We start from the raw sequence: 26507 nt of genomic DNA, 5'->3' as shown, positions 1-26507 counted from the left end.
GTTTTTAGAACAGGTCATGGAGCCAGGAACCAGTGCCTCACTTCTCAAATCCTAGCCACTCAGGGTCCCAGTTCGAAGCCAGCCTGAGCAGACAATCTGCAAGACTTTTATTTCGATTCAATCACCACATAGCCAGAAGCAGAGGTCCAAGTGTGTTTGCATGCCTGCCTTGAGCAAAAAGCCATGGGGAACATGAGGCCCAGAGGTCAAGCCCCAGTACTGGCAAAAAAAAAAAGATCATGCAACATGCTCATATACACAGATTTTATATTTTTACCCATTATAGGACATATTTTCTCTCATATGTGGAAGTTAAACCTGAAATACAAATATACATGAAAACAGGGTTTTATGTGTATACACACAAACTGGTGTATACACACAAACTGTAAAGGTTGGTACACTGAGGAAAGGAGTCCAATGATATAACTCCTCAGAACAGAATGAATACCAGGAAGCTGAAACATGTTGTGGGGTCAAGAAGAGAGGGCACCGTAATGGAGGGAGGGTCAGCAACTAGGGTCATTATGTTCAATGTAGATTAGACAGAGATTGAACTATGTAACAACGGTAGAGATGAGGTGGGGAGAGATGGAGAAGAATAATGGAAGGATGACATTGATCAAGATGCCTGTACTTATAACCTGACTTGAGACCTATAACCTAACTGAGACCCTTTTGTACAAGTATTAATAAAATTTAAAATATGTATTTAAATATACAAAATAAACAGGATGCACTGCACAGGTAATAATAAGAGGGAGTATGAGAACTTTCCTGGGCTGCACAGACAAGGAAAGCCTGCCTGGAAGTGCCCCACTGTCTGCCAGTGACTTTTTTTCTGCCTGTTGTAATTTCCCCCTTCCAATATTTCCTTACCAGCCTATCCAGATAAAAGGTAACAGACTCCTCCAAAAGTAGGTATACTCATCCTGAACCATAATCAGTACCATTACTAGCAATTCCTGAAGGTAGACCTATCCCAAGCACTTCTTGGACTTTTCCCTCTCCTCTTACCCCTTACCAGTTGGCAGGACAATTTTACTGTTTGTCTTTCCCACTAGAAAGTATGCCCCTGCCCCTTCCCTAGCCAAGGACTGCATTTTCTTTCTTGTGATAGACAGGCACTGAGAACAAAAATTGAGACAGAGAAAGTTCTCAACAGTTATTTATTGAATGACTGAAATAAATGAATATTGATTCTAATATCTGGGAGATTATGTAATCTAGGAAGTGACCAGTATTTTAGCAAAGCAGGGACATGATGGCACACACCTGCAATCTCAGTGCTTAGAACTAAGGCTGAAGCTGCAGGATCCTAAATTAGAGGCCCATCTGAATTGCACAGCAAGACTCCATATCAAAAGAAAGAAAAAAATTTAACAAGATGGAAGTAAACGTAGTCAACCAGAAAATTTGCAGATGTAACACAGAGGTTTTATCCAAATCCAAATAAAACCCAAGCCTAGAGTTTTCACTTAAATCTGTTTGAAGGCTGAACCTATAGAAGGGTAACAATTGAACTTCACTCAGGAGCTGCCTTGAGGATGAGGTGAGATAACAGAAGTAAAGCAGTGAAAATTCTATTATTACTGTTCTTTTTTGGCAGTACTAGAATTTGAACTCAGAATCACACTTACTAGACAAGCACTATATCACCTGGGCTATGCCTAGAACCTTTTTTCTTTAGTTATTTTTGAGAAAGGGTTTAGTTTTGGCCTGGGCCCATTTGGCCACAATCCTCCTACTTATGCTTTACACTGTATCTGGAATGATAAGCTTACACATCCAGCTTTTACTGCTGAATGGGGGTTTTGAGAACTTCTGCCCATTCTGGCCAAAAACCACCATCTTCTGATCTCAGCCTCCTGAGTAGCTAGGATTACAAGTGTGAACCACAGTGCTCAGTTTATTATTATTGTTATTAAAGCACTTCCACCGCAACAGTATTAAACTAATTACATGATGGGTCTATCATACAAAATATTCAAAACTACAACTTTTTCCCATTGTAATCTGCCATGTTTTCATCCCAGTGGATTCTCAGTTCCATGAATCATTTAAGTACCACTTCATTAGGAATGGGAAGGTCACTGAGAGAAGCCAGGATGCTTCCAACCAAATTTTCCATCATTTGTCGCCTGGCTTGATGAGTTGCACTCCCGATATGAGGCGTCAGAATGATATTCTTCAATTTCAACAAAGGATGCTCCCTGAAATACAGGATGAAGAAAACTGTTAGGAGAGGTTTGGTCTCCTTAACCTCATACTCTGGTTTCATTCCCAGGAAATACAACCTTGAGATACGGCAGGACTCAGGTGCACTCACACTGAGCTGCACCTATGTGTAACAACCACCACTCACCCTAATCTGGGAGACTAGGGGTTTGGGGTTCTAGATGTATACCTTAACTGCAAACAGACCATTAGCACAAACAGCACTATTCATGGTGGTAATATTAGACACACTGCCCCCAAGACAGCAAAAGGCTTTGGGTTGGTCTAACCAGCAAAGGTGCTGGTCTGGCCATCATGGCACAAGCTGAATTCACTTTTAGCAGGGAGTGGCATTCAGAAGAAAAATCTTCTTAACTAGAATTCATTGATTAAAGGAAACGCTCTTCCAAGAGAAAGGCAAGGGATAAGAAGTCAGCCTGGGCTGGTACTGGTGGCTCACATTTATAGTCCTAGCCACTCAGGGGGCTAAGATCTAAGGATCATAAATTCTAAGCTAGCCCAGGCAGGAAAGTCCTTGAGACTCTTATCTCCAATTAACCTGAAAAAGCAGAAGTGGAGCTGTGACTCAAGTAGTAGAACATCAGCCTTAAGTGAAAAAGCCTAAGGGACAGCACCTGCATGTGTCTGTGTGCATGTGTGTTAGAATATGCCTATAATCCCAGATAATGGTAGTAGCTAGGTCCAAGGCTAGGTCCAGGCAAAAGAGTCAATTTGAAAAATAAAAGCAAAGGGGGGGGCATGATTTAAATGTTATAGTGTTTACATAACAATCACAAGGACCAGAGTGCAAACCCCAGGACTGCTAAAGAAACAACAGAAAGAATATATTTCCACAGGAGCTTAAGATCTAAACTGCTGTATTTGCATGGCTGTAGTCAAATGTTGTATGAATATTTAGCATCAAATGTACTATGATGGAGAAATACAGTAAAGACATGAAGGCTTGAGAAAGAGAATAGCTAACTCCACCCCCTGGTGCCAGGACATGAATGTGAGGTTGCCTGATCCCTGGAATGAGAACCTGTGGGTGTGCACATCTGGGATTCTGAGCACTTGAGATCTAGCATCTGAGAAATGCTAACTAGTAGCAGCGAAGTCTGCTACACCTGACAGGGTGGGCTGGCAAAGGCAACATTCCTCAGTTCTAGGCTGAGAGGATATAGCTGCTAGGCCAGCAGAAGCAGCTGACACCCTTTCATCAGGGCAGACATGAGTTTCATCTAGTCCTGTTACCTTGGCAGGGGCTCTGGGTATGTCACATCTAGTGCTGCGGCTTTAATGACCTCATTCTTCAGAGCTTCTGCCAGAGCATCCTGGTCAACTACCAGACCTGAATTGAAATACAACCCTGTTATCAACACAAATGAAAGAACTTCTGGTCACATTAGCTGTAGTTTCAAATACACATCTTCACTTTCTCTCAGTAACATGTTTAAAGATATCCAAAGTCTGATGCAGGAAATTGAAAGGGAATACCAAATTTGAGAGACACAGGGTAAAAAAAGACAAACAACTACAAAAGCAATACTTGCAAAACTGTTTGGTGTAAGTGAACTGAACACCTAGGGGGGTGGGGGGGAAGGGAAAGACAAGGTAACAAACAGTACAAGAAATGTATCCAATGCCTAACGTATGAAACTGTAACCTCTCTGTACATCAGTTTGATAATAAAAATTAAAGAAAAAAAAAGATATCCAAAGTCTGAATGTATGACCTTTACAAGGCCTTATGTATCCATAACAAAACTAGGCCCAAACTACGCTAGTAAGAAAACCGAGCCCTCCATGTGCATTCTCTATAAACTCTCAGGTAACCCCCCAAGGTTGACTCATAATGCAGGTGAGGAAACTAAAGCTCACAGGTTACAAACTTGTCCACCATCATTCCTGGATCTGAGCTCTTGCCTGACCTGGGTCTATATCTTCCCTCAAACTCCACCATAGGGTTTGAATGAGGAAATAGAGGTTCCAGCAGTACTTTTACGCTTGCATTTATAAACTAAAAAAGAGCTGGTGGCTCACACATAGAATCCTACTAGTTACTGAGAAGGCTGAGATCTGAGGGTTGTGGTTTGAAGCCACCTGAGCAGGAAAGTCCATGAGATGCTTATCTCCAATTAGCCACCAAAAAGCCAGAAGTGGAACTTTAGCACAAAAGATCAGGGACAGTGACCAGGTCTTGAGTTCAAGCCCCAGGACTGGCACAAAACAACAACAAACAAGCAAAAACTAAATAAGGGCTGGAGATATGTCATAGTGGAACAGCATGTGGATTGCCTACAGAAGGCCCTCAATTCACATTTCTTGCTTAAACAACCCGAAGCAATGCAAGCAATGCATGCATATCTTCAAATAAAACAGCATGATTTCAATATAATAATACATTAAAAATAAGATATTAAATACATTACCTAACTTGCAAAACTGTGGAAATTTGTCTTTACTGAAAAAAAAAGAACAAAACCTGGTCTTTTCTTTCTTTGAAATAATAAAAATGTTGGAGTTGACCTATAAAATAAAACAAAACAAAAAAACAGCATGATGTTTGAGCAGAGGAGGCTGAGATTTGGTAAGAAATCCACAAGCCTGTCTGCCAGCTGTCGTAGAGCCACTGCTCCAAGGTCAGGACTAGTGTCCCTTCACTTGCCCAACAGGCTGCTGGGTGACCTGACCTGTTGAAGGAAGGGTGACAGATCACCAGATGTATTCTCATGTCTGTTTTTTTAATACCATGCTTATCCAGCCACAATGTTTTTTGAAAGCATATAATGTGTACTATTACATTATTACGGATTTTCATACAACTCTCAAAACATTACCATACCCCAGGGGGTTTCATTTTACACAAATGAGAGACCTCACAAATGAGAGCACACAGGTTGTTAGCAGTGACAAGCCTCACGCTGTGTCCTCTGTCTCCCCACAAAGTAAAATCACACTGGCTGGATACCTGTCTTTAGCTTCGTCTTCTCATGCACCACTACACTGGCTCAAGAGGCCTTCATCTCTCTTTCTAAATGCCACAGCCGGGCTGGGAAGGTGGCCTAGTGGCAAGAGCGCTTGCCTGGTATACATGAAGCCCTGGGTTCAATTCCCCAGCACCACATATACAGAAAATGGCCAGAGGGGGCGCTGTGGCTCAAGTGGCAGAGTGCTAGCCTTGAGCAAGAAGCCAGGGACAGTGCTCAGGCCCTGAGTTCAAGGCCCAGGACTGGCAAAAAAAAACTAAAAAAAACTAAATGCCACAGCCGTCCCACCATAATATCTGTTTACAGTACAGGGTCTTCTCCTTCCAGACATGTAAGTGCCCTGGAGCCAAAGTAACACTGAATCTTTTTTGACAGTGACCACTCGGAAAATTCATTCCCATAAGTTTAATTACCCCCAAAGAATTACACTGTGACACATCTCAACCTGAACAAATAAAACGTCCCATAAGTAAGTTGAGGCCCAAAGTAATATAAAAACTAAAATCAGAGCTATTTTTAAATAAAATATAAAATTTCCTTCATTCACCTGTTAACAATCTAAGTAGAGTTTTAAAAAATCTTGGCAGCCATCAATCACATATTGAATTTGTGATCGTTTTCCAAGTAATGTATTTCTAAGTAATGGAAATAAAGGACCGAAGGTATGCAAATTAAAAAAAAAAATCTTGGCAGCCATGCAGGTAAAAAAAAAACAAAACGGTGGGGTGTGTGTGTGTGTGTGTGTCAAGAAATGCCAAAGGCAGAACTGGAGGCTCCTCTGGCCTTGTTTCCCAGCCATGCTGTCTTCAGACAGAATGGTGCTATACCTCTGCCAATGTTGATGAGCACAGCGCTTGGCTTCATCAGCCGCAGCTCCCTTCTCCCAATCAGTCCCTGGGTCTGGGGCGTCAGGCTCAAGACCAGTATCACAAAGTCAGACTGCTGCAGCAGGTCATCCAGCCTCTCACAGTAAGTAGCCCCAACTGCTTCCTCCTCCTCCATCTTCCTATGAGGAAAATCATGTTCTTGAGGATGAATTTTGATCAAAGTACATTATATGCATACATGAAAATATAACAATGAAAATTCTTTGTATAATTAATTTATGCAAAAAGTCAGGGACTGGTAAACTCATTCCTGTAATCCTAGCTACTCAGGAGGCTGAGATCTGAGGATTGCAGTTTGAAGCCAGCCTGGGGAAGGAAAGCCTGCTTATCTCCAATTAACTACCCAGAAAAAAGCTGGAAGTGGAACTGAGACTCAAATGATAGATCACTAGCCTTGGACACAAAACGCTTAGGGACAAGCCCTGAGTTTAAGCCCTAGGTCCAGCACACACATACACACAAATAGTTAATTTGTGCTAATAAGGATAGTAAAAGAAAAGAAAATCACATTTTCATCAGAAATATAGCTGGCATAGAAGGAATCTGTTGGGGGTCAGGGTCACTTCACATTGGGTAGCCTCCCCAGCTGGGACAAGAAGGCCTGGATCAGCATTGGAAATTCTCAAAACGAACTCCTGTTTGCCCAGCATCTGTAGGACCTCCAGACTGCAGCCCCTTGAGCATAGGAACTTCTATCTCTGGCCCTTGAGTCCTGTACCTGGACAGTACTTCAGCATATAGTACACCAAGACCTGCTTCAAGCAGATAAGGGGCTAAGCAAGAATATGAGATTCTAAGCAACAGACACCAAATAAACAGGAAATGTATTAGAATGTTATCAGTTGGACAGAAAGAAGAATCAAAGTATGTGAGTCCAGGATTGTGTTTTTTGTTTTTAGTCAAATCTAATTCCTGCTCTGGTCACTCCCAAGACAACTGATAATTCAACAGAAAACCTAAGGTCCAGGGGTTCACAGCGTACTTGGGTGGCCAACTCTCTTACAAGTATGAAACACAAAATTACATGAATTCTGCTCTAACACCTCTCTGGCCAGGTAGTCTGGAGGGAAGAAAGATGCTCAACTTACCCTGTTCCCCCAAATTCCTGGCCCACATTGCTACCTTAGTTTTGACAGTTTCGAGATACTGAAAGCCAACAGTATTATGACTCTTCATTTTCTGTGTGCAAAGATAGTAACTGAAAAACTTAGGGGAAAAAAAGAAAAAGTTAGGGGGCAAATACTGATGTAGAAACACCAAGTTCACCATGCCTCTACAAATGGCAGCTAAAATAATTTTTCTACAAATTTTTGTAAGGCCATAAATCTATTCATTTGCTTAATGAGTACTGAGTGAGATTTCCCTGAGTGCCATCCCTGTTCTAGGTGCCAGAAATAGCAGTGACAATGTACAAGACCTTCACAGGGAAAGATAAGCAAACAAGTTTCCCATGAGGACCCCATTCAAGTGGCCTCGAGAAAAAGAGGGTTGGGCCTGTTTTGTAAAAAGGTCAGGACAGGTATCTCTAAGAAGGGACAAGTGAGGGGATTCCAGTTAGAGAAAGGCTGTGGGCCAGGCAGGACAGTACTGGAAACATCCAGAAAGTCTGTGAGGACAGAGAAGCAAGGTGAGCTAACTGATAGGAAGAACATGAAATCCACGGAACTGTATATTTTGATCAGGGACCAAGGGATACATGAGACTCATTAAGAAAATAATTGTAGCCTCCAATACCGACCCTTGAATTGGTAATGACATTTTCTATGATTACTTAATATCAAGCAATGGTACCTCATGGTAGATCTGCCACTGCTTCTCAACTGTGGTAGTTATTTGGCTTAATGAGTTAATATATGAAAATACAAGCTTTTAGTACTTTTCTAAATTGTATTTTTAAAGTATTGACCACATATAAAATAAACATAAGACACATTTCATCTTAAAAATATTAGGCCGGAGCTGGGAATATGGCCTAGTGGCAAGAGTGCTTGCCTCCTACACATGAAGCCAGCACCACATATATGGAAAATGGCCAGAAGGGGCGCTGTGGCTCAGGTGGCAGAGTGCTAGCCTTGAGTGGGAAGAAGCCAGAGATGGTGCTCAGGCCCTGAGTCCAAGGCCCAGGACTGGCAAAAAAAAAAAAAAAAAAAAATATATATATATATATATATATATATATATATATATATTAGGCCGGGTGCTGGTGGCTCATGCCTATCATCCTAGCTACTAAGGAGGCTGAGTTCAAAGCCAGCCTGGGCAGAGAAGTCTGGAAGAGTCTTATCTTCAAATACCACCAGAAAACTAGAAGTGGCACTGTGGCTTAAAGTGGTAGAGTGCTAGCATTGAGCAAAAGAACTCAAGGACAGCACCCAGGCACTGAGGTCAAGCCCTACAACCAACAAAAAGAGAAAAAAAAATGAAATGAAGTCCTGAGACATGAAGAAACTAGGAGATACAAACAACATGTCATACAGGGCCTCACAGGGGCTCTAATGAACCTTTTTATCCTATGTGCAACTGAAGCTATTAGAAGGATAAGAGGAGTCAGAAGCCAGTGGTTCATGCCTACTATCATAACTACTTAGGAGACTAAGACTTGAGAATTGAGGTTTGAAGCCAGACAGGGAGGAAAGTCCATGAGATTCTTATTTTCAATTAGCAACCAAAAAGCCAGAAGTGGAGATGTGGCTCAAGTAGTTGAGAGAGAAAAAAAAAAAACACTCAAGGATAGTGCTTAAGCCCTGAGTTTCAGCCCCAGAACTGGCACCAAAAACAAACAAACAAACAACAACAACAACAAAAAAGGACTGTGAATAGCCTGTGTTGCTGGACTGTAGAGGGTGTAAGTGACAAGGGTACTGTATCCAGGTGAGAGATGAGGATGCTATGTCCAGATAAGGCATGGATGATCCTATGCTCAGCAGAGGACAGGGTGCTATGTTCGGGTAAGGGGAGAAGGCAGCCTAACCAGAATGGTTAGTGAACTGCTTTGTAGATGGGTCGCTAGGATAAGGAGCTGGATCATGAAAGGATGAGATCCTGAGGGGCGAACTGGACGGGGACCATATACAGAAATGGGGTGCACTAAGGGAGGTAATATAAGTTGGGGGGAAAGTTCAGAGGTCAGCTTGGACCTTGACAGTGATAAGCCTGTGAAGTACCTAAGCTGGATGGTACACAGAGGACCAGTAGAGGTGGGAGACTCTGAAGTCAAAAGTTTATAGGCCACTTGTCTGTTTGGGTCTTTTTAAGCAGGAGTACTAAGATACCCACAAACATGCTACAGGTTCTGATAGACAGTCCAGAGGAGGCTAGAGAACTGATCAGGCCTCAGAAACCTTACAAAGAAAACCTAACAAACCTTGCATACACCATAGTACTAATTGCAGCTCAGTGAGTGTGGATATATCTCTTGGCATCAAAAAGTCAGTTTGGAAATTCAAAGAACTCACTGGGTAAGTGAGTTAAAAAAGCTTTTTATTTCTGTTGAAATTTACTACACAAGAAGTCAGACCATGTTAAGTGAGGTAAGCCAAACTCAGAGAGACAAACAGCACATATTTTCTCTCATATAAGGAAGCAAGATCTAAAATATGACAGGACATGATAAATTATACAGGACTCCAGGCATTCACACACAGTGAAACCAAAGGAGGATATTCTTAGAGGAAGAACACAAAGATGCAATGCCTATGTGATTACATAAAATAATATTTATTGAGATGAACTCCAGTAAATGGAGTTGTTTTCTTTTTGACTTGTTTGTTCAGTTATCTGTCCTTGGGAGGGTAAGAGGGGCACAGAAATGGTGAACAAATTCAGCAGTGGTACTCACTAAGCACTATGTTGAAAATGAACCATACAACTTGTGGGTAGGGATGGGAGCGAAAAACTGGGAGAGAATGAGGGAAGGGGTGTCATTGTCCAAAAAGACATGAACTCTTTGCCTGTCTTATGTATCTGTAACCCCTCTGTACATCACCTCTATGATAACAATAAAATATTTTCAAAGAAAAGAATAAGTTGGACCACATTTCCAGGGAATTGTCAGAATACCTAGACTAAGTCTCCACAAGTCCCTCTTAGAGAAGAAGAATATGGCTTCATAGACACTGAAGACAAACACTGGCTATGCTGAACGAAACAGTGGCCAAAGTGCTGCTAAATCAATCCAGATTCTACTTTCTGAGTCTTACCTACGGTTCCTGTTGTGATACAGAATCTTCATTTCAAATGCTTTGGCCCTTTGAGCAATCTTATAGCCAATGGTGCCCATGCCAACTATCCCCAGAGTGGCACCAGACACTTCTTGCCCCATCCAGTTTGTAGGGAAGTCTTCTGTGCATGGTGAAACAGCCAGCTGGTGACCTGAAACACACAGCAGAATGAGCTGGGGAAAGAGCACCAAAGCAAGAAGACTTTGGACAGAGAGCCAGGTTAGAGTCCTGCAGACCATGTGCATTCTTACTCTTCTGTGCTTTGGCACAGAAGAATAAACAGGAGCTTCCTCAAAACAAAACCACACCCTTTTCAGGGACTACTTTAAAATAGAAATCTTTCTGGTATGATAATCTGTTTTGGGGTACATTTGTTGACCAGTCAGAAGTAAAAACAGCCTGGTTCTTACTCCTTTACTCAGACTCCTGCATACCAGATATTTCCTTTGGAAATACCTTTCTGAGAGGTGGCTTCCAGAGTCCTAGTGGGGGAACCTCCACTGTGTTGACAGTGACCTCCCCTTACATGTGTGTGTGAAGGTTGGTGGCAAAACCCACTGCTATCACAGACTACTTTGGATTGAATTTCCCCTAAGTCGTGGACAGTGACAGAAGATGCACACAAATGAAAATGACTCTAATTCCTGGTAAAGCAAAGATCTTCATATCCATATAAAGAAGTCAGGACCAGAAAAAAGACATGCTATTTGAAGAGACCTATTTGTGTACTTTAAAATTATTTTCACATGTGGATTATTAAGGACTTGCCATCTGAAGAGTTGAAAAACCCACAACAAGGATTCTTACCTTCTACTACTCTGCGAGCTGAGGCCAGCAACAGGGCCATCCCCAGGTCTGCTGTGGGGCTGGATACTGCACTTGGGGTGTTGGCCACCTTCACACCACAGCTGGCAATGAGCGGCAGGTCCAGGTGATCCAAACCTATACCAGCGCTAGCAATAAGCTTCAGGGAAGGCAGGCTGAGGAGGAGCTCCCGGCTAATCACTGGCCTTCCACCCCATATATATATAGCTTGGATCTTCTGACTGAATTCAGTTTTATTCTTCAAAAACTCTTTCATGGTAATGAGGCTGAAGTGCTTCTGCAGATCTCCAAGATGATCCTCACATATGCCATATGGTCCTTCAAACCCTGACACCAAAACTCCAGGCAATGCCAAGTCTCCTGCAGCCTGCAGAGCATAAGATACAATATCCATAGTCAAGAAAGAATCGAGGGTTGGGAATATGGCCTAGTGGTAGAGTGCCTGCCTCAAATACATGAAGCACTGGGTTCAATTCCTTAGCACCACATTTATAGAAAAAGGAAAAAACAAAAAAAGAAGTCATTCAAGGGCTGGGAATGTGGCCTAGTGGTAGAGTGCTTGCCTAGCATGCATGAAGCACTGGGTTGATTCCTCAGCACCACATAAACAGAAAAGGTTGGAAGTGGCACTGTGGCTCAAGTGGCTCAGTGCTAGCCTTGAGCAAAAGAAGCTCAGGAATAGTGCCCAGACCCTGAGCTCAAACCTCAGGACTGGCAAAAAAAAAGAAAGATCAGTGGGAATTCCACAGGCATACTTGCTCTCACAGATTCCCTAAATCTAGACTAGAAGTTTTCCATTTCCTAGATAGGTTCCTGAGATACCTGAGGGGCAGAAGGCAGGTCCAGAGCCTCATACTTATGTCTCACTATATTCCCTTCCTCCCACTTTTAACAGCACTTTACTTCTGCCCTTGATCTAACCTTGGAGATGACCTCCAAGGCCCCTCCTGGCCCCTCCTGTTGTATTACGAGAGCAAGAAAAATCCATTGAGGCACAATTTAAGGTGGGAAGGGGTTTTATTTACAAAGGCGTTTTATTTACAAAGGAACTTTATGTACAACCTAAAACCCAGAACCAGAGCAGCCTTTCACCTCCAAATGCTAGCCTGAGACTATCTTGTCCTGGGCTAGTTACCTTTCCTCTCTGTCTCTGTCTGTCTCTATGGAGCAAGACTTCGAAGTGTTCAGAGGCTACCCTATGCAGATGCCTGTGAAGAGGTCCATATGGTGAAATGGAAGCCATCCTGAGTCCAGCCAACAGCTGTGTAGGCATGGAGATGACAGCAGCTCTAGCCAACCTCTGAATTGCAGCCTCAAGACCCTGAGCCAGAACCACTTGGTGAGCCTCCCCTGAATTCCAGATTTCAAGAGCCATGATGTGACATTGATTATTACCCAAATCATTAGATTTTGTTTTGTTTTGTTTTGTTTTGCCAGTCCTGGGGCTTGAACTCAGGGCCTGAGCCCTGTCACTGGCTTCTTTTTGCTCAAGGCTAGCACTCTGCCACTTGAGCCACAGCACCACCTCTGGCTGTTTTCTACATATGTAGTGCTGGGGAATCAAACCCAGGGCTTCATGTATACAAGGCGAGTACTTTACCACTAGGCCATATTCCCAGCCCCCCAAATCATTAAGTTTTAGGATAATTTATGTATGAAACTGTAGAGGAGGCAAAATTTCATGTCCATCTCTCAACTGAACCAGTAATTAACTTTTTAAGTCCAAGTTTTTGCCAGCATCAAGCACTCCCTAAAAAATAGAACCACACACAGGCTGGGAATATGGCCTAGTGGCAAGAGTGCTTGCTTCTTATACATGAAGCTCTGGGTTCGATTACCCAGCACCACATATATGGAAAATGACCAGAAGTGGCGCTGTGGCTCAAGTGGCAGAGTGCTAGCTTTGAGCAAAAAGAAGCCAGGGACGGTGCTCAGGCCCTGAGTCCAAGCCCAGGACTGACAAAAAAAAAAAAAAAATAGAACCCCACAGAGAAACAGTCACAAACATTTAGGGATGAACAGTACTTCATGAGTTATGGTAACACCAGGGGCTTGGGCTAGAGCAGAAGTGCCTGAGGACAGCAAGGAATATAAGTCTCAATAGCTCATATTGTTGAATAGCTTACTTGTAAAGACAGAAAAAAAGGAACAAGTATACCAGCCACTATCACAACAATCCTCTCAAGTTTGCACTCATCATAATTATGCAAATGAAAGATTCTGTTTGAACTAATCAAAGGTATCTTATCAGCCTAAGGGCCCTTTAGTCTTACCTAGGTGAAAGTGGAAGTTATGAAAGTTGGTCTTCTGTCGCACCAAAGCAGATTTCAAAGCATTTTCAAACTTTTCAAAGCCTTAACAGCAAAGACTTACCAGAGGCAACAATGTAACAATACTTAACAAAAAAATCCCTTAAATCAATACCTAATATACTATATTTACAGAGCCAATGACAAAAATCATATGATCATCCCAATAAATGCAGAAAAGCTTTTGACAAAATCCAATATCCTTTTATGATAAAAGATCTGAAGAAGCTAAGAAAAGAAGAAACATACCTCAACATAATAAATGCTACATATGACTGAAGGGGGGAATGAAGAGTTAAAAGTAGACCCCATTTTCAGGCAGCCCCCGTTTTGTTGTCTTGAAGTGCCAGACTTTGAAGTCAGGCCCCACTTTACCACGCGAACCCCACTTTACCACGTGAACCTGAGATAAGCAGGCCCTGTGAGCAAACCCAGGACAAGCTTATTAGGGCCCAGTCGGTCAAGAACTCTAACCACTGGGAATGCTTAACTCTAACTGCCCCCAGAGTGTCTTGAGTCCTGAGCCAATCAGATTTGTACCTGTGTCCTAATCTTGCTTGCTTGAACACCTGATTGTTGTAACTTTGTTTTTTGCCTTTATAAGCCCTGGGTAATCACAGATTGGGGCTCCCTCCTAACCTCCGCTGTGTCTGTGGGTAGGACAAGGCCCAAGTTGCAGCTCACTTGACTAAAGCCTTGCCTTGCTTTTGCATTTCGGAATGTCTGAATCTCGGTGGCCTTCTTGGTGGTCGTCTCACAACTTGGCACAACATTTGGGGGCTCGTCCGGGATAGCCCCAGAGACCCCCAAAACCCCAGAAGGTAAGGAAAAAGTGCTGTTCATTTGTCTTGTCCTGTAATTTGTCTGTTTGTCTGTTTTGCTTTTGCTTAAAGGGGTTCTTTAAGGGGTCGTTGAAGCGGATGCGCTTACTTGATAATCCCGGGGAGACTGGGGGACGCCCCAGACTCTGAGTCCACTTGGGTCCACTCCTCCTGCACCCTTGCAGGAGGTTGGGCCAACTTAGGTCTGCTCCTGCTGCTTAGCAGGAGGAGGCTTGTGGGCCAATCTAGGAGATCTCCAACTCATAACTTTTCTTATTCTCAGGCCTGTGTGTTGTATTGTTTGTTTTTTTGTAGCCTTTTGAACTAAACATCTGATCAGAGCTATGGGTAACATTCTATCTTGGGGACCTCCATCTAGCCCCCTAGATTTCACCCTAGCTCACTGGAGGGAGGTCAAGGAAATAGCTCAGACACCTGGAGGGAACTAGTTGACAGGGACACTCCAGCTTGGGTTAGGCCTTTCTTAAAATGTTTCAGCTGTGCCCTCCACTCTGGAGGGTCCCGACCAGTCCTGGCACCGGCAGCCCAGGGCATGGAGTCGTCGGCCCCGAGTCCTGACCTGCAGCCGCTGCCAACAGGGGCAGACACAGGGCCGACACAGGGCCAGCCCAAGCCATCCGCAGGTGGCAGAGAGTGACCGCACCACGCAGCACTGTCGTCTCTGTGTTTATAAGTCTGACAGTCTCTTTTGTGTCAAACCTGCATGAGAAGTACAGGTGACAGCTCACAATCAGTGTGAGTGTCCGCAAAAAGAACTCTGGGGGGACGCCCACCCAGCCTTCTTTTTTTTTTTTTTTTTTTTGGCCAGTCCTGGGCCTTGGACTCAGGGCCTGAGCACTGTCCCTGGCTTCTTCCCGCTCAAGGCTAGCACTCTGCCACTTGAGCCACAGCGCCGCTTCTGGCCGTTTTCTGTATATGTGGTGCTGGGGAATCGAACCTAGGGCCTCGTGTATCCGAGGCAGGCACTCTTGCCCCTAGGCTATATCCCCAGCCCTCACCCAGCCTTCTTAAGCAGAAAATTATTTGGTGTGCTAAGATGTTTTACTAAGACTAAAAATGTTTTACTAAGACTATCAAGCCCTGGAAAATGAGGCTAGAGATTGCTAAAATCATTTGTTAAAGGTTTTTGTCTTAAAATTTGGGTGTTGCAGGAGTAAGATGCCTCTTGCCACTGGAAAATGTACAGCCGATACTTATTCTGCGCGCTTTAAGATCTTTTGAATATGTATGTGTGTGTGAGTGTGAACATGTTCAAGACTGTTAGTATGATGTAAAATTGAGTGAGTTTAAGTTTAAATTCAAATGGTCATCAAGTTTGGGCATTACCAAATGCTTTAAAGGATTATTGCATTGTTTTAAAGAGGAACTATAGTTAAAAAAATGTTTAATTAAAAAAATCAGAGCTGAGTGTCAGAAATTTGGATGTAAAGGATATATATTAAACTAATGGGGATAGAAGTAAACTCTCATTAACTCTATGTATGTAAGAAGGAATGGCAAAATGGCCCAATGTTTCTCACTAATATATTGGAAAGCTGAATGGATAAGTATTTCTAATTGTAATTCTTGCATTAAGGAAAAACTGTCATTTGAGTTCAAAGGTCTTCATGCCATGCAGTAACTGGGACTGAAGAAAAAAAAAAAAAGAGGCTGTTTTGAAACAAGCAGTCCGTAGGCAAAGGGCGGCACCTGGTTTCAGAATGCCTGTGAGCTTCAGTTTTTCCAATACAGATAAAAGCTAATGTGTTGGGTTAGTAAAAAGGCTTTGGAAATCAAGAATGCATTTCTAGATAAGAAATTTGGAAGTAAAATTGTCCTAAATAATTATTGCAAAGTGAGAAAAGGAGAATTATGGCTACCAAAATGTTTAATTGCCATTCCAGCTTCTTTGTAGGTTTTTTGTAACAGTTTCCAGCAGGCCCACAGAGAAGCACAGGTGATTCCTACAAGTTTGTCAAGATCTAATATTGGCCCTTAATAAGTTCCAGGTAAGAGCATGCTTAAAAACTACTTCTGTGTGGACCACCCTGTTTGGCCTTTAATTGGAGTAAAATGGCCTCTTGTAAGACTCACTGATCTGAAATCTGCAGTTCGAAGCCAGCCCGGGCAGAGAAAGGTCCCTGTGAGAGACTTGTCTCTAATCAGCCAGCAGAGTGCTGGGAACAGAGTTGTGTGGAGCTCAAAGTGGTAGGGTGCTAGTCTTGAGCTGGAGAGCTGGGGGACAGCGCTCAGGCCCTGAGTCCAAGTCCAGTGGAAAGTCACTCCTCCTGGGACAAAAGAGATAGAGCGTCCAGAGGCAGTAAGCCACTGCTTGGATGGCAGAGATGGTGTCAGATCCTAGAGTCACTCCTGTTTGGCCTTTCAAAAGTTAATCAAAGCCGGAAAGTCCTAGAAGAATAGTTCGTAAGCATGCCTTACTAATGCCCATGTCTGTCTACTGGGCAGGAACTTGCCAGTCATCTGTGACAGTGGGTAGTAAGGGTAAGTTTGTCAAATGAGAGGAAAGTTTAAAATCCCAACCCCCCACATCTACTCAAAGCTCTGACTGGCAGTGAGAATTTTAAGCTGATACATCTGTTCAGGAAAGAAAGCTCGTAGACCTGAGAGTGTGTCCTTATTGAGATCTGTTAAAGGCCTGCAAAGGTCATCAGAGATCAGTTCCCCAGCCAGTCAGGAAAAAGCTTTTACAAACTAGAATGTTAAAAGGCACAAATTTGTAAACCTGAAGTCACCTATCTGGGCTTCATATTAAGAGAGGGCAAGCGTTGGCTGTCAGATGCACGTAAAGAGACTGTGCTGAAAATCCCTGTGCCTAAATCAGCCAGACAAGTCAGAGTTCCTGGGAACAGCAACAACAGGCTTTTGCCGGCTGTGGATACCTGGGTTCGCTGAGATGGCCAAGCTTCTAAATGAACAAAGGTATTGGTATTGACTCTAGTAGACCCAGGGCCACGAGCTTTGCCTCCTGTGCCCCAGTATTTCCAAGAAGACTTGGAGTGGATAAAGAAAATTCCCATGGCCCACTAAACCCCAGACAGAGAAGGAAACAATGACTGGTGGAAAACTTGTGAAGGGAAACTTATCTTGCCACAAGGGCTGGGTAAGGGGATCCTTAAGAGAATCCACCGAGATTCTCACATGGGAACCCAAAGAATGCAGGACTTGCTCCGACACCCCAAAGTGAAAATTACACAAGGAGATCAACTTATTGAAGATATTGTTAAAAACTGCAAGGCCTGTCAGCTCACCAATGCCCCCAATCAACAAGTTACTAAAGGAGCTCGCCTCCGTGGGGATAGGCCAGGTGTGTATTGGGAAGTAGATTTCACAGAAATTAAACCTGGAAAATTTGTATACAAATATTTGCTAGTTTTTGTAGCATGAGACCGCGAATGTAGTGGCTAAGAAGATCCTGGAAGAAATCCTACCCAGGTATGGCTTCCCATCCACCATTGGGTCGGACAACGGACCGGCCTTCGTCTCAAAAGTAAGTCAGGGAATAGCCGCTGCACTGGGGATGGATTGGAAATTGCACTGTGTGCTTATAGACCCCAGAGTTCAGGACAGGTAGAGAGAATGAATTGGACTCTAAGAGAGACCTTAACTAAATAGGCCTTAGAGACTGGCGCAGACTGGGTGTCACTCCTTCCTTTTGCTCTGCCTAGAGGAAGAAATTCTCCCTATCAGCTTGGCTTTACTCTTTTTGAAATAATGTATGGGTACCCCCTGCCCATTATCCCTAGCCTTCAGACTGAATTGCTTGCTGATTTGGATGATGCTGAATTTTTGTGTAAACTTGATTATTTGCAGCTCATGAACAAGAATATGTGGCCCCAACTTAAGGCATTATATGATTCTGCTTCTGTCCCTAGCCCCCATTTATTCAGATCAGGGGACTGATCTGAACCACGGTGGAAGGTACCCTACGTAGTTCTACTGACTACTCCCACTGCCCTCAAGGTAGATGGCATCACCACGTGCCCATTGCTCCCACGCCAGGCCAGCTGACCCCTTTGCCCTGGACAACGACTACCGTGATGGAACATGGGAGGTCTCCAAGCACCCGACTCAGCCGCTTTGCCTTTGCCTCAAGAAAAGAAAGTTAGACTGAATATTGTTATAATTTTCTTTTTGCCTTCTTTCCTTGCTACCCTGGCTAATGTTGACGTTAACCCTCACCAGCCTTTCCAATTATTTTGGCAGCTCACTCCAAAGTGAGGTGACCCCTTTATTTTAGCAACTAAGGAAGCCCCTTTAGGAACCTGGTGGCCAGACTTACTTATGTGATCTGGCGACAGGCAACTGGGATGTGCCAGATCACTTGGACCCGAACCTGAATAAGCGACTTCCTGAGTGTGATGAGCAGGAGTCCTGTCCAGTTTGATGTGTGCAGTCCCTTGGTAAAGTAGACTAAGGTTATAGGTTCCTGGCTAGGTAAGGTCAACGCCCCTGAGTCAGCCTGAAGAAGTTACAGAAGATGGATGATCTTCACCCATCAGCCCCCACTTTAAAACCGAGGGACCAGAGTTGTTTTTGGGAAGATGAGGCAGGATAAACTAGAGGCATGCAAAACTGAGGTACAAAGACTGTACTTGTGAGAAATGGTGACAGGCCCTTTGGTTACTACTTTGGGCCCTATTGGCCCATGCCTTACCTCTATATCATCCCCTAGACATGCAAGCCATTGAAATGGACAGAATGGAGCCATGATTGGCTCCCAAGGTACCAAAGAGAAAAGGAGGAAATGAAGTACCAGACTTTGAAGTCAGGCCTCACTTTACCACACAAACCCCACTTTACCACGTGAACCTGAGATAAGCAGGCCCTGTGAGCAAACCCAGGACAAGCTTATTAGGGCCCAGTCGGTCAAGAACTCTAACCACTGGGAATGCTTAACCCTAACTGCCCCCAGAATGTCTCGAGCCCTGAGCCAATCAGATTTGTACCTGTGTCCTAATCTTGCTTGCTTGAACACCTGATTGTTGTAACTTTGTTTTTTGCCTTTATAAGCCCTGTGTAATCACAGATTGGGGCTCCCTCCTAACCTCCGCTGTGTCGGTGGGTAGGACAAGGCCCGGGCCGCAGCCCCACTTGAATAAAGTCTTGCCTTGCTTTTGCATTTCGGAATGTCTGAGTCTCGGTGGCCTTCTTGGTGGTCGTTTCGCGACTTGGCATAACAATGACCAACCTACAGTCAGTATGATACTAAATGAAAAACTAAAACTATTTCCTTAAAATCAGGAACAAGACATGGATGTCATGTCTACTCCTCTACTGCAAATAACACAAGAATTCCTAGCCAGAGCAGTAAGGCAAGAGAAGACATAAAACGGATCCAAACAAGGGAAGAAGTAAAACTATCCCTATTTGCAGGTGACATAATCCTTTATCTAAAGAACCCTAGAGACTCCACCCTTAAGCTTATAGAGCTGATAAATAACTTTGGTAAAATAGTAGGATATAAAATCAACCCACAAAAATCAGTAGCTTTTCTGAATACCAACAAGGAGCAGACAGAGGGAAATCAGGAAAATGATTCCATTTGTAATAGGCTAAAAGTAAAAAACAAAAAAATCTAGGAATAAACCAAAGAAGAAAGTGAACGACATTGTTGTAGGAAGTGGAGCTGACTCCATCTTGTGCGACCTGGCACAACAAAAGAAAAAACAAAAACTATACTAACAAACCAATTCAGCTCCAAGAGCTGATTTGGGACGCCATGTTGACCAGAGATAAGCCAGGAGACAGAACACAGGATGCAAACACGGAGATGTGTGGTATGGTGCAATGGCACCAGTGCTTGTCTGGGCCTAAATAAGGTAAAGTCAGGGGACAGGGTAATAGGAAGCTCCTATTTCCAAGCACTGGACTGACAGGTTCAGTCACCAATAAGGGAAGTGCTCACACCTGTCTCCAGGAAGTCAGGCACAACCATCACCTGGGGGTCAGAATTCCCTCCCTCCACCATGAAGAAGAGATGCCAGACCCTACAATTCAACATGTGTGTGGCCAAGATGGCACCAGAGAGACCTGACCTCCTGACTTCAGGGCTTAGCCACCCTGAAGCCTTTGAACTGCAATCCTCAAATCTCATCCTCCTGAGTAGCTAGGATTACAGGCATGAGCCACCAGTGCCCACTTGTTTCTGTATTTCTGACTACCCCCAGCACTGATTGAAGGGTGGGTGGCATGTGTACACTACTGACACTGCGAGTGCCCAGGTCACAGGTCACTGTCACTTCCAGTATCTGTTTCACTGTAGAACTAGAGCATGGTAACATGCCAGTATCTACCTGTGGAAAAGATCGAGATTTTCCAATGTTAAGAGAGAGTCAGGCCTAGCGGGGAGAAATAAGACTGTAACAGTAAAATCATCTCAGCCTCTTGCTTATTCCCTCCACAGGCAACAGACTTGGACCTACTGTAACAACAGACTAGAAAAGGAGCCTGAGCATGGGCCAAATAGAAGACAATGGCTGTGTGAAATGACCTCAAAGCATCATCAAGGGAGGGCCTGAAAGTTCATAAGACCAGCTCTAACCTTGGAGCTGCTACCCTGGACTCACCTTCTTGAGTCCTCTTCCTTCACAGCACCTAACACCTCCCAGTATCCCATTTGCTTCTCTTCCCTAATTTCCACATAATGAGACCAAGAAGACAAGTATCCTGCTCTGGGCAGTGTGAACACTACTGATTACTGGGCATGTCCAGAGAGCAAAGGAAAACTCAACTGACCTCTTGAATTTTATAAGATAAAAAATAATAAAGCACCATATGGAAAATAAAAATTTGGAAAAAAAGGAATTTCTATAGCTTTGTCTTTGCCTAGCATAGTTTAGGCTTAACATTTCTTGACTGCCATATGCACTATCCTCATGCTATTTAACTTGATCTGCTCAAATACTTAAAAAGGAGGGCCTTTTTCCTTGTAAGATATTACTTATTTTATTATTTTTTAGAACACGCTTACCTTCGCTGACATTGCATTCAGCAGACCCAAGACGCTAAGTTCAGGATTTTGTTTTTTAAAGGCACCTGGGAAGTTGAATGCAGAAAGAAAAATAAAGTGAATTTCCAACAGCTTCTTTAAAATGAAAGTCAAATAAGTGACTGTGACAGTGTTCTGGCAGCTGATTGCTGGCCAGGAAAAGGTGAGACTCTGTAGACCTTTGAGCCCAGGGCACTACAGTGTTCTCATATTTAGAACCAGAAGCACCAGTATCAAGTACAAAGAACAGAATGAACTCCAAAAGAGGAGGAAGTAAAGACTTTTTTTTCTTCAGGCAGAAAGGCGTTTATTGGGGGGAAAGCAAACTGCCAGCCCACACAAGATGGAGGCGTGGGGAGACAGAGGGGAAGGAAGAAGGGAAAAAGAGAGAAAAGAGTAAGAGAGAAAAGGAAAAAATAGAGTAAAGACTATTTTTAAGCCCAGCATTCAGAAGGTTCAGACAGGGGGACTGGGAGTTCAAGGCCAGCCACCATGATCAGGAACAAGTGGTTTAGCTACTTCTATTCACAACTGTATAGGATACTTTAGCCAAGGCACTTAGGCAAAAATAAAGCAAAATTAAAAGTCATCTAGGTTAGGAAGGAAGAAGTAGTACTATCTCTTGTTAAGAAGGCATGATCATATGTATAGAAGATCAAAAGGAATCAGCCAAAAAAAAAAAAACCCCAAAGCCTATTCCCAGTAACAAGTGATTCATCAAGGTTGCAGGACTAAAGAATAGTGTATAAAATTTGTATTTTTTCTTTTGTAGTACAGGGTATTGTGTACATTAGGCAAGCACTCTATCACTGTGCTGTGCTACATCCTTAACTGTATATTTATATATTAGATATAAATAATCTGAAGATGAGAGCTTTCACTTATTTTTATTTTTAAAGGGGTAGAATTAGGACTGAGGCATGATTCAAGTGATAGAGCATTTGCCTAGTAAGTGAAAGATCCCAAGTTCCAACCATAGTACCATCAAAATAAATGGTAGAATATTTATTGTCATTTATAATCAGGCAACAGTTAAGATATATAATCTTCATACTTCATGTTTTTTATTATCAATTTTTATACCAGTCCTGGGGCTCTCTATTCTCATTCAGTGTCGTGCTACACTGGTTTTGGGGACAGCCCTACACGCTTCTCCCGCCTTGCCAGCCACGGGAGGCCAGAGCGTGTCCCGGTTGGGGCTAAGCTGAGATAGGATAGAGCCGCCAAAACCCCCCACGTCCCCAGCCCCCCTTATGTTCAAGAGCAGACACTGGACACGGAGGTTTTGGGGGAGCCGTCCAATGGACTACCGGCTTCCAAAAGTTTTATTCAGGGGAGGGGTTTATATAACAGTAATGATGGCAGGAAGAGGCGGGACTAACGGTATTAACGATTGGCTAATGAACTGTCCATCACGGTGATGTCACGGAACTTCCTGCAGAGGTGGAGACTACAGTCCCCCAAGGCCCGGCCTCTTGGCACAGCTGGCGCCATGGTGGCACATGTGCTCACAGACGAGAGGATGGGCTGGTTTGGCTGCCTCTTCCGGTTTTGGACCCAGAAGGAGGTAGGAGTGGATAGCAGCCAAGCAATCCCAGGTCTTAAAGGTATAGCCATCCCCTACAATTCAGCTTTTTTATTCATGGCTGGCATTCTACCATTTGAGCCATGCCTTTACTTCAGCATTTTTTGCTAATTGGAGATACAGTTTTGTGAACTTTCCTGTCTGGGCTGTCTTTGAATCAAAACCCTCAGATCTCAGCATTCTGAGTAGCTAAGGTGATAAGCATGAACTACTGGTGTCTGGCTATCATACATATACATATTTATATATTTAAATTTAAAAGTTACAAGTTTTAAATAGCCTACAATTGGTTACATATACATACACATATATACATATACATATATATATAGCCAATTTATTAGTGGTAGCTTAAGTTTCTTTCTTTTCTTTTTTTGAATGGCACAGAAAAATTTGTTCCATGGCAGCTATGAGAAAACAGCCTTTCAGTAAGTACATCTTCCAGACCTTGGCTTCAGATTAAATAGGGAGCATTGGGAGCTGAGGGTGAGGTAGGTCTGCATAGTTAAAACAGTCTTAAGTCACAAATGTGGCCTGGTTCACCATTAGCTCAGTCTTTGTCCTTGGAGAATGTGTTATCACTTACCTGTGGGACAGGAACAATAACTTCAAGTTTAACACCTTAGAAAAATCGCCTATGAGGAATTTGAGCCCAAAAATAGGAGCCTGAGATTTACTATTATTCTCCAATTAGACCTGTTTATAAGAGGTAAGAAAAATTGTATAAAATCCTGCATGTCCAAATTTTTATGGCACTGTACCAGAGAGCTCAGAAACCAGAGAGGATACATTAAAATGATTTTTCTAGAAAATCTTACATTAAACTGTGGATATATTATTCCTCTACTAACAAACAGGTCACATAGGAACTGATGGACACAAAGGCAAAAAGGACATATCCTAGTCCCTAACACTCCCCAAACACAGAGGATAATAGATAGCAATATTTAAATACAGTGGTAGAACAAAACAAGTACAAAAGCTGAGAGTACATTGTTTCTATCTCTCCCCAGCAAGAAAGCATGCTAAAGGCAGATAAACTTCTAGGGTACACCTTGCACATCCTAATTGGGTCTACTCACTGCCTGAGGGTATGAAAGGTAAAGACTCTAACACTTGGCTGGGTGAAATGGGGATCAGTAAGAATGCATACCCTATATAGGGTAATTAATATCAAGAAATATGAACTACTAAGGAGATATAATAATCACAGCAGCTAGGTTCCAGTGGCTCACACCTATAATCCTAGCTACTCAGGAGGCTGAAATCTGAGAACCATGGTTCAAAGCCAGCTTGGGAAGACAAGTCTGTGAGACTCTTAGCTCCAATTAACCACCAGAAAACTGGAAGTGGTGCTGTGGCTCAAAGTGTTAGAGCACTAGCCTTGAGTTGAAGAGCTCAAGGACAGTGCCTAGGCCCAGAGTTCAAGCCTCATGAATGACCCCCCCCTCAAAAAAAATTACAGCCACCAGAAAATAATAGCTACAGAAGTAGCATGCTAGTTAAAACAATAGCTAAGGATTTAAAATAAACTGACTTTCCATTTTTTAAATGTTTTCAAAGCCATTAGACTGTTAATTTAAACCCTAGTTTCAGGCATGAACTGCCTTCCTATGAGTTATTGGCTGCTAGGGTCCTGAGGCTCTCCATACCATATAGAATACTGCCTGTGTTAATACAGATGGCTGCATGCCAGAACTGGATTCCCATTGCTGAAGACACCACAGAACTCCAGCATACAAAGTAATCAAGTTTGGGTTAAACTGGAAGCTTCTTCCCTAGTGGCTAGTATATAGATAGTGCTGGTTGACACTATGCATGCTACCAGTGGAGACTGTTGCCAATGGTCTCCATATGTTATATTATCAGCATATACTCCAGAGTGCACAAGTGTCACAATTAGTGTAGTAGGTGCAACCACCTATATTCAAATTGAATCATAGGACTGCTCCATGGAAAGGACTTATATTTGTTGCTATAGTCCAGAATGAAAATGTTTGGCTAAAATTCATAGGCCCCAGTGAAAAAGCCATTGCCATTGTTGGTCTCAGGATCAGATCACGTTATCTGGAATAGATAGCAAAGGACTTTCAGGAGTACATTCCCAAAGTGCCTACACGGTTTTATCACAATGCCATGGGATGATGGATATACAAGTACACTTAATGGGATGGGGATGGGAGCTCAGTCCTCACAAGATGACTGCTGCTGCCAGGGACAGTTGAAGGAAACCTATTCTTGCAACAGATGTCAACTATGGCAGCAACTGTCAACAAATCCTATGGCAAGGGGACGGGGAGGTGTTCAACTCTCTACACAGCAGGACAAAGTAGGTATTTATAGCTAGAGAGCAAGGACAAGATTTAATGATGGAAAAATGCCTAGAAGGAGGTCACCTCAGAGAGAAGGGATTTTATTAAGAGGCCAGGTAGATCAAACATCTCCTACGGTCCTGCAGGATCATGGAGGATGAGAAGCCTGCTCAGAGATCCAGGATGATTCTAGCTGACCTAGCAGAGTTCTTTCGCTAAAACTAGATTTACAGGGAAGTGCACGGATGGGCCTAGGAGTAGACTCAGGAGCCGGGCTAAAGTTGGGCCAAAGAATTTGTCATATATGTCATAAAAATAAGGAATAAAAAAGAAAACAAGGGCTGGGAATATGGCCTAGTGGCAAGAGTGCTTGCCTCCTATACAAGAAGCCCTGGGTTCGACTCCCCAGCACCACATATACAGAAAATGGCCAGGAGTGGCGCTGTGACTCAAGTGGCAGAGTGCTAGCCTTGAGCAAAAAGAAGCCAGGGACAGTGCTCCGGCCCAGAGCCCAAGGTCCAGGACTGGCCAAAAAAAAAGAAAAGAAAAGAAAAAAAAAAAAGAAAACAAAAGCCACAAAGGGGAGCAAAGGCAGAATGCGGGGCACGATGGTCCATGCCTGTATTCTCAGCATTCACAAAGCCGACAAGTCAAAGAGTTGGAGGGCAGACTGAGCTATATAATGTCTCTTTAGAAACATAATTTTAAAAAAAGAAAACGAAACAACTAGTTGAGACAGACTATTCAGGGACTTTGGTCTGTGCCTAGGCTTGGGACACTGGTGCTACCGAGCTGCTTGCTAACAGCTGTCTGAGAAGAGGACACACAGACTCACAGACTCGTAGTCCGCGAGCTGCGGGCTGGGGTCCTACTGGGCCAACCCACCCGCAGGGGCTCAGAATTCAGAGCTGTGATCACGGCTCTCTCAGGCGATCGGGTCCCCGGGCCAGCACGGCCCAGCCCGCCGCGCCGCGGCCTCCTTCGTGAAGGCCCGCACCAGGCACGTCACCTGCGGTAGTGCAAACGCTCCGCCAGAGCCTCCGGGACTCCGAAGGCGCGCGAGGAGGGGGGCGGTGGAGATCGGAGGGGAGATGGGAGCGGAACCGGAAACGCCTCCGCAGAGCAGGCTGAAGACTCGCACCTCAAGGAAAGGCGGATGCCGAGAAGCAGCGGGACTCCACTGGACGGCTAGCGCGCACTACGACATTTGCTCGCGGATGTCGTCAGCGCGCAGTGTGCGTCGGCGCATGTTGATGTCGTCAGCGCGCCCGTGGTTCCGCCGCGCGGGAGGCGTTGGTTCTGCTCTGAGGGGACGACCAGGCCTCGGGCGTGC

At 43.7% G+C, this 26507-nt stretch overlaps 1 protein-coding gene across 3 annotated transcripts; it reads right to left on the bottom strand.

Annotated features, from left to right (window-relative positions):
• Positions 1 to 1152: 1152 nt before the first annotated feature.
• On the bottom strand, positions 1153 to 26385 carry LOC125364226 (glyoxylate/hydroxypyruvate reductase B-like). 3 transcript variants are annotated; one of them, XM_048363698.1, is made up of 7 exons: positions 26316 to 26384; positions 21260 to 21324; positions 11082 to 11505; positions 10293 to 10464; positions 6034 to 6212; positions 3472 to 3568; positions 1153 to 2213 (listed from the first exon to the last, which is right to left on the bottom strand). In XM_048363698.1, the coding sequence occupies exons 2-7, from the start codon at positions 21269 to 21271 to the stop codon at positions 2057 to 2059; spliced, it is 1041 nt and encodes a 346-aa protein (XP_048219655.1). In that variant the 5' UTR covers positions 21272 to 21324; positions 26316 to 26384; the 3' UTR covers positions 1153 to 2056. The 3 variants fall into 3 exon arrangements, with proteins under 3 accessions (XP_048219655.1, XP_048219656.1, XP_048219657.1); XM_048363699.1 differs by having other exon boundaries at positions 11121 to 11505; XM_048363700.1 differs by lacking the exon at positions 3472 to 3568 and having other exon boundaries at positions 2092 to 2213; positions 26316 to 26385.
• Between the last annotated feature and the right edge of the window lie 122 nt (positions 26386 to 26507).

This window comes from Perognathus longimembris, chromosome 15, assembly GCF_023159225.1.
Source record: "Perognathus longimembris pacificus isolate PPM17 chromosome 15, ASM2315922v1, whole genome shotgun sequence".
Taxonomy (NCBI): domain Eukaryota; kingdom Metazoa; phylum Chordata; class Mammalia; order Rodentia; family Heteromyidae; genus Perognathus; species Perognathus longimembris.
Note: the sequence above shows the minus strand (reverse complement) of the source record. Positions and strands in the feature narration are given on the sequence as shown.